The following is a 7,843-nucleotide window of genomic DNA, read 5'->3' as shown; positions in this document are numbered from 1 at the left end:
TAAAAATTAGAAAAGAAATCAATGAAAATGAACACAGGAAAACAGAGGAAATCAATGAAACCAGAAGCTAGTTCTTTAAAAGATAAATAAAGTTGACAGATCATTTGCCAGTATAACCAAGAAAAAAGAAAGACCCAAATTAACAATATCAGAAATGAAAAAAAGGTTATCACTACTGATCCCATGGACATTAAGAAGATAATAAAGAAATACTATGAACAACTCTGTGCCTACAAATTTGTTAACATAGATGAAATCAACCAACTCCTCAAAGAACACAGGCTATAAGAACTCGCACAAGGAAAAGTAACCTTAATAACCTTGTAACTATTAAAGAAACTGAATCAATAATTAATAACCTCCCAAAGATAGAAATTGCCAAGACCATAAAGTTTCACCAGTAACCTCTACCAAAGATTTAAGGAAGAAATAATACCAATTCTCTATAATCTCTTCCATAAAATAGAAGCAGAGAAACACTTCCGGGCTAGTCTGTGAGGCCAGCATTACCCTAATTTCTATTAATACATACTAGTATCTCATGAACACTAATATAAAAATCCCCATCAAAATATTACCGAATTGGCCCAGCATGGTGGTTCACGCCTGTAATCCTAGCACTCGGGGAGGCTGAGGAGGGCGGATCAATCAAGGTCAGGAGTTTGAGACCAGCCTGAGCAAGAGCGAGACCCTGTCTCTACTATAAATAGAAAGAAATTAATTGGCCAACTAAAAATATATAGAAAAAAAAATTAGCCGGGCATGGTGGCACATGCCTGTAGTCCCAGCTACTTGGGAGGCTGAGGCAGTAGGATCGCTTGAGCCCAGAAGTTTGAGGTTGCTGTGAGCTAGGTTGACGCCACCTAGCCCGGGCAACAGAGCAAGACTCTGATTCAAAAAAAATAAAAGGGAAGTTCCTCAATTTGATAAAGAATATCTCCAAAAATCTATAGTTAACATTGTAATTAATGGTGAGAAAATGGGTGAGGAGGAAGATGGGGAGAGAAAAAGAAAAAAAAATGGTGAGAAAACAGATGCTTTTCCCTTAAGGTCAGGAACAAGGCAAGGATGTCCTTTCTCATTATTCCTACTCTAAATAATACTGGAAGTTCTAGTTAGGGCAACAGACAAAAAAATAAATAAACATGCAGACTGGAAAAGAGGAAATATACTATCTCCAGATGACATGATTGCCAAAAAACTGAAACACCTGGCTGCAAGGTCCCAGGATACAAGATTAATATAGAAAAGTCAACTGTTTTCCTATATACCAGCAATGAATAATTGGAATTTGAAATTTAAAAATATCATTTATAATAGCATTCCCAAAATGCAGAATGTGACAAAAGAATTTAAATATTTTACAAATGTATAAACAACTTCACTGAAAGGGATGGGGGAATAAGGTGCTGACACAGGTAAATTTGGAAATGAGTGGAGTCTGTAAGACTAAAGGCAAAAGGAACTTGCATAGCACTCTACTCTAGTTGATAAAGTTGTTTTCCAGGGGTACACATTAACAATTTTAAAACCACTATACACATATACTAGAATTGAACAATTAACAAAATTGATGGCAGATAGGTTTCTCATAGTTGGAATGGAAGGTTGAAAATGAGCAAGAGGAGGCGAGAATGATCCATGCAGTAGTAGACTGTAGTTGGAGACACCAGTATAAACTCATGTTTAGGTTTATATAAAGCCAATTACATAGAAATATTTGTATTTCTATAAATATTTTCTTTACATATATATTAAAGAAACCCATATATATGGGTTATTATATACACACAGATCTCCTTGCTCTGGTAACTGAGAAGGCCTAGAAGCAATGATATCCAAATAGCAATGAGTATGCCTAGGACCCAGATCTTGGGGGTCTTTTTTGAGACAGAGTCTCACTCTGTAGCCTGGGCTAGAGTGCTGTGGCGTCAGCCTAGCTCACAGCAACCTTGAACTCCTGGGCTCAAGCAATCCTACTGCCTCAGCCTCCCGAGTAGCTGGGACTACAGGCATGCGCCACCATGCCCGGCTAATTTTTTTCTATATATATTAGTTGGCCAATTAATTTATTTCTATTTATAGTAGAGACAGGGTCTCGCTCTTGCTCAGGCTGGTTTCGAACTCCTGACCTTGAGCAATCTGCCTGCATCAGCCTCCCAGAATGTTAGGATTACGGGCCTGAGCTAACGCGCATGGTCCAGATCTCGGTTTTTTAATACCATTCTCCGACTTAAGATACCAGAGCTTATGTTGGAGAAATGGCTGATTCTAGGTGGGAAACATTCAAGATAAGGCTAGAGCATCTTGTAGTGCCTCTAGAAAGTAAGAAAATACTAAAAAAAAACATCCACAACACAATGATGGGGGTATGTCAAATGAATACAGGAGCCACATGAATGATCTCAATGGCCAAAGCTAGAATAATTGAGCAATGAAATATGTAAAGTAGTACTGTATTATTATCTAAAGTATAAAATAAATATTCATGAGTCTTTACTGATAAAAATAAATGAGGAAGAGTCAAATATCCTCTGCAGAAGAATTCCACATAATTTTTATAGATACTCTACCATCAAGGAGGTGGTAATGCCCTCCTTCTTAAGTGAGGGCTGCCAATAGTGACTTATTCCAAAGAGTACAGTTTGGAAAGGGAGAAATAAAAGAGTAACTTTAACATGGAGAAACCTGAGAAACACTACTTCAGCCAGATGACCAAGGTTAACATCAACAGTGATAAGTGTAGTATGTACCCTTTATAGGATGTGATGAGAATGGCATTTTACCTTTGTGGTCTTCTTCCCCAAATCACATAACAGCTGTGTAACCACAAGACAAAAATCAAGCAAACCCCAATTTCGGGACGTTGTACAAAATACCTGACCAGTACTTCTCAAAAGTGTCAAGGTCATCAAAAACAAGGAAAGTCTCAGAAGCTCTCACAGCCAAGAGGAGCCTATGGAGACATGACGACTAAATGTAATATGGTAACCTGGATGGGATCCTGGAACAGAAAAAAAGACATTAGGGGAAATTGGAGTAAAGTACATACTTTTAGTTAATAATCATGGATCACTATTGGTTCACTGTGATAAATGTACCATACTAAGACTGTTAATAATAGAGGATAGTGCATATGGGGTAAATAGAAACTCTGTATTATCTTTGCAATAATTCTGTAAATCTATAACTGTCCTAAAATAAAAGTTTATTTAAAAAATACTGTAGGCTGGGTGTGGTGACTCATGCCTGTAATCCTAGCACTTTGGGAGGCCAAGGCAGGAGGATTGCTTGAGCTCAGGAGTTCGAGACCAGCCTGAGCAAGAGCGAGACCCCGTCTCTACTATAAACAGAAAGAAAATTAGCCAAACAACTAAAAATAGAAAAAAATTAGCCGGGCACGGTGGCACGTGCCTATAGTCCCAGCTACTTGGGAGGCTGAGGCAGGATTGCTTGAGCCCAGGAGTTTGAGGTCACTGTGAGCTAGGCTGATGCCATGGAACTCTAGCCCAGGCTACAGAGTGAGACTCTGTCTCAAAAAATAAATAAATAAAAATTTAAAAAACAATAAAAAATACTGTAAGCAAATAAAAAGCTACTTAAGAGCCAGAGGGACAAATTACCCAGGTAGATGCATCTGTTGAAATTGTAAGGCAGGGCTTAACAGGAATTTCCTGGGAGACAATTCCTAAGAAAAAAGTGTCAGCAGACAAGAGATTAACAAGTGAGAACAGCACAGCATCTGGTCACTCAGACTTTTTTCCTGGCTCAATCTCTAGTATCTAAATCCAGTGGGGAGCACTATATGCAAAAACACACACAAATCAACAAAAACATGGAAAGGAGTGTTTTCTAAGAACTTTATAAAACATCAAGGCCCAAGTGACAAATGGGTACTACCCCTGTGGGTTCAAGTAACTGTATTATATTAATAGGTAGAGAGGAATCCTCCACACTGTTTGAACATAGTGTTGCTTTGGTCCATCACGGTCTCCAGCCCACCAGCAATGGTGGGGGCCTTAGGTCACAGGATCCATGAGAAGAGGAAGTGCCCAACAGAGAGTGACACCCACCTCTTGGTTGACTGGATTTATTTCTGGGCTCACGTGAGACCTCCCACAGCCCCCCCCCCCCACTAAGTGTCTAACCAGGTACTGGTTCTGCCAGTGCAGGGGAGAGGGTAGGAGCCAGCACAACACAGTTCATGCACTCAATACCTCATTTGATCTTCTCCGCAGCCCTGGAAGGTAAGTTTCACCATTTCACAGATAGCAAGGCTGTCCCTTACAGCAATGGATCTGTAGTAACTGTTGGTTGACTGCTCCAGCGTCAAGTCCCAAAGGTAATGTGATTTTGACCTATCATTTTACCACTGTAAGATCATAGTACAGTTCTGAGTGTTTATGAATTTTCCACAATTTTATCTTTTGTTATTTTTATGACTAAAGTAATCTGTGTTTGCAGGAGAAAATAGATAGGTGAACAAAAAAGAATAGTAAAAAACATTGCCTACAGATAACCACTGTTAATCTTTTAGCGGACACTGCTTTCAGAGTTGTTTTCTATATATAGATAGATATCTTTGTAGTTTTACAAAATGTACCAATGCCACATATTTGGTTCTGCAAGATGTGTTTTTTAATTTTACAATGCACCATAAACATCTTTTCCATGCAACAGATGAAAATCTGCTACTGAAACTTAGAGCACTGCAGTTAAGTCTAAAGGCTGCCGGTTAATAGGAGGATACCTGGTAAAGTATTAGTATAAGCTAAAGCACAGGGCCTGGTAAATGCCTGCTGGGGCCCTACACATAAGGAATGTCTTCAATGTCCCTTCGTGGGGCCCTGCAGCCACCCCTGAATTCCCTTGGGCCCCTGGGATAGAAGGGGTCCTGTAAATTTCGTTGCATCCACAAAAATGCCCCCAATTTCTGTTTGCTTTTTCTCTTGTCATCCTCCACCTTAGCCATATTGTCAAATTCTCTTATCATGTCCTCATTGCTGAAATTCATATCATGTACAGCCTCTTTATACTCCTTGAGGTACTCAGCCAGCCCCTTGTCAGTTTTTCTTTTGGCTTTCCTGGGTACATCATCCTCAGCTGGGCGCTTTCCTGCAGCCCTTGTTTCACTCTCTGGCTTTTCTTCCTCTTTCGGCTCTTCCTTGCTCTCTGACTTTCCCTTACTCCCTGGCTTTCCCTCCCTCTCTGGCTTTCCTCCTTCTTTTGCTTTTCCCTCATTCTCTGGCTTTTCCTTATCCTTTGACATTTCCTCATCTTCTGTCTTCCCCTTGTTTTCTAACTTCTCCCTGTCTTCCAGAGTACAGGCTACTTCTGGCTTTCCCTCATCCTGTGGTTTTTCTTCATTTTCCATCTTTCCTTGGTTGGAAGGCATTCCTTCATTTTCACTGCAGAGTTTTTCCATGTTGAGATTTCCCCTCCTTTTCCTGTCCTGGGGGCTGGGGGTGGAGGGAAGAGGAGACAAAGAGGAGACAAGGGAGATTGAGGGCATGGGGTGGAATGCAAGTCTGGATAGTACTTGCATCTCAACCCTGGTGAGAGTTCTCCTATCCCCGCTGGACTTCCAAGTGTGCCTTCTGCCCATCCCTTACTCCACCGCTCCTCTCAAATACATGAGCCCACCATTCCCTGTCAAGCCCAGCCAGCTTCTCTACACTCCTTCAGCCTGGGCAGTGGGGCCCCAAATTCTGCCCAGGCTGTGACCTCCACACTCTCAACCCTTCTGGGTCCCCGTTTCTGCCTTCCACTCCTTCACGGACCTGCTGGGATGCTGGACAGGTTGGTCCTCCTTCTTAGGCCTCGAAGAGAGCTGGGAACAACAGACACGCAGACCTACGGAGACAGGGCAGGGACAGGCCGCTCAGTGGGCTCACAGAGACGCTGGTCCCTTTCCTGAATCCAGGCGCTCCTCACTCAACGTTTTTTTTTCCTCCCCGACCTCCACTGCACCCCAGCCGCCATTTCTTTCCAGGCCTCGAGCACCAATCCAGGATGTTTTCCAAACTAATTTTGGATCTCTGAGTCCTTCTTCCCTAGAGGCAACTCGCCTTCCCACCCTCGCGGTCAACATTTTTCTCTACGCACGGAAGGGCAGAGGGGTTTATTCCACTGCAGGGGCATTTCTCAGCCCTCCATCTCCGGTTCCAAAATGGACGGACGGTAGAAAAGAGGAGGTGCCTAGACAGCGGACATAGATACTTGGAGTGTCCGCCTTCCCCACCCTCTGTCCACTGGCTGCTTGCTTCTCCTCAGTCACCCTAAAACCGTTCTGCCACCGCCATCTCTGTCTACACTGGGGCCGGCTTCCCTGGACCCAAACCCCACCCTCAGCCTTGCCCCCGCCGCACCCTCTCCCCCCGCCCCATTCCAGGGTTCCGCTGGCCGCAAGGAAGGCCCTCACACTAACCTGAAAGAAGCGGGAGCAACAATTAGGAGCCCAGAGAACAGAGCAGACGGGACAAGACCGCGGGGAGACAGGGCAGGCGCTGGGACTGATGCCCACATCCACGCCCAGCGCGTCACGTGACCGCGCAGCCCGGAGTCCCCCGCCCCGCCCACTAGCCGCGCCTGCCGCCCAGGCGCCTCTCCCAGCAGGTATCTCCTCACCTCCCCTGGCCTTTTTGTTCTTTTCCCTCTGGTTGAGAAGTTGGTCAAAGAAAGAATTTATTTATTTATTTATTTTTATTTCTTTGAGACAGAGTCTCACTCTGTTGCCCGGGCTAGAGTGCGGTGGCGGTGGCGTCAGCCTAGCTCACAGCAACCTCAAACTCCTGGGCTCAAGCAATCCTCCTGCCTCAGCCTCCCAAGTAGCTGGGACTACAGGCATGTGCCACCATGCTAATTTTTTCTATATTTTTAGTTGGTCAATTAATTTCTTTCTATTTTTAGTACAGACGGGTCTCACTCTTGCTCAAGCTGGTTTTGAACTCCTGACCTTGATGGATCCACCCGCCTCTGCCTCCCAGAGTGCTAGCTAGGATTACAGGCGTGAGACACCTGGCCGGCCTAAGAAAGAATTTTTAATGAAAATCGCAGTCTTTTTTTAAAAAATGGTTTGGGGCGTTCTGGGGAGGAGTCTTGATAATGTTGCTCTTAAATTCCATTGAAAGAATGTAGACTCACCCAATAAAATCGTATAAATGTGAACTTAAGTATTGTATGAAGCGTAGAAAATTGCTCTTTAGAAAAAAGTTAGGAAAATGTCTCTAAAAAAAGAGAAAGAAAGAAATTGTCCCTTTTTCCTCACATTTACAAACAAAATTTCTAATGAACACAAAAATGAAATTATATTTGAAGAAGAATAAAAACACAATTAATTTATCTGAAGTGAGAAACTAAATATACAAGGGACAGTGACCAGACCACGTATGACAATAGAACTGAGACCCACAACCTTTGCAGCAAGCAGCCCTGGCAGCCCAACCACAGCCTCTGCGGAAATCTTCATGACTTGATCAACTCATCAGCCTTCCCAATTTTTTGCCCCGAGACCAACAAGAAAAAGGCAAGTATGTACCCCTAGCCAATTACATAGGATGCCTTGCTTCTGTTAGTACTGCCTCCAGTTTCCTCATGCCAACCTCCATTCAGAGCATACCTGAAATCTTCTGGGATTTTTCACTATAAAGCTTTCCAACTCCCCATCTGCCTTTGACTCTATCAAACTCAAATGATGGTGGCTGACTTGCTTGTTATAACAAGATGTGAATAAGTAGCCTCCGTTTGTTCTCACATGGATAGTCTATCTCCACATGAACTTTGGTATGCAAGGCCTTTAAATACAGTCATGCATCACTAAATGATAAGGATACTGAGAAATGCC

General features: G+C 43.0%; 1 protein-coding gene across 2 annotated transcripts; it reads right to left on the bottom strand.

Annotated features, from left to right (window-relative positions):
• Positions 1-4,615: 4,615 nt before the first annotated feature.
• TCEAL4 (transcription elongation factor A like 4) lies at positions 4,616-6,562 on the bottom strand. Of its 2 annotated transcripts, XM_012787914.2 has the most exons (3): positions 6,428-6,562; positions 5,781-5,853; positions 4,616-5,459 (listed from the first exon to the last, which is right to left on the bottom strand). In XM_012787914.2, the coding sequence occupies exon 3, from the start codon at positions 5,423-5,425 to the stop codon at positions 4,808-4,810; it is 618 nt and encodes a 205-aa protein (XP_012643368.1). In that variant the 5' UTR covers positions 5,426-5,459; positions 5,781-5,853; positions 6,428-6,562; the 3' UTR covers positions 4,616-4,807. The 2 variants fall into 2 exon arrangements, with proteins under 2 accessions (XP_012643368.1, XP_012643366.1); XM_012787912.3 differs by lacking the exon at positions 5,781-5,853 and having other exon boundaries at positions 6,428-6,539.
• Positions 6,563-7,843: the final 1,281 nt, after the last annotated feature.

The sequence above is a fragment of the Microcebus murinus genome, chromosome X (assembly GCF_040939455.1).
Source record: "Microcebus murinus isolate Inina chromosome X, M.murinus_Inina_mat1.0, whole genome shotgun sequence".
Classification (NCBI taxonomy): Eukaryota; Metazoa; Chordata; class Mammalia; order Primates; family Cheirogaleidae; genus Microcebus; species Microcebus murinus.
The sequence above is the reverse complement of the archived record's forward strand: the minus strand, read 5'-3'. Positions and strand labels throughout refer to the sequence as shown.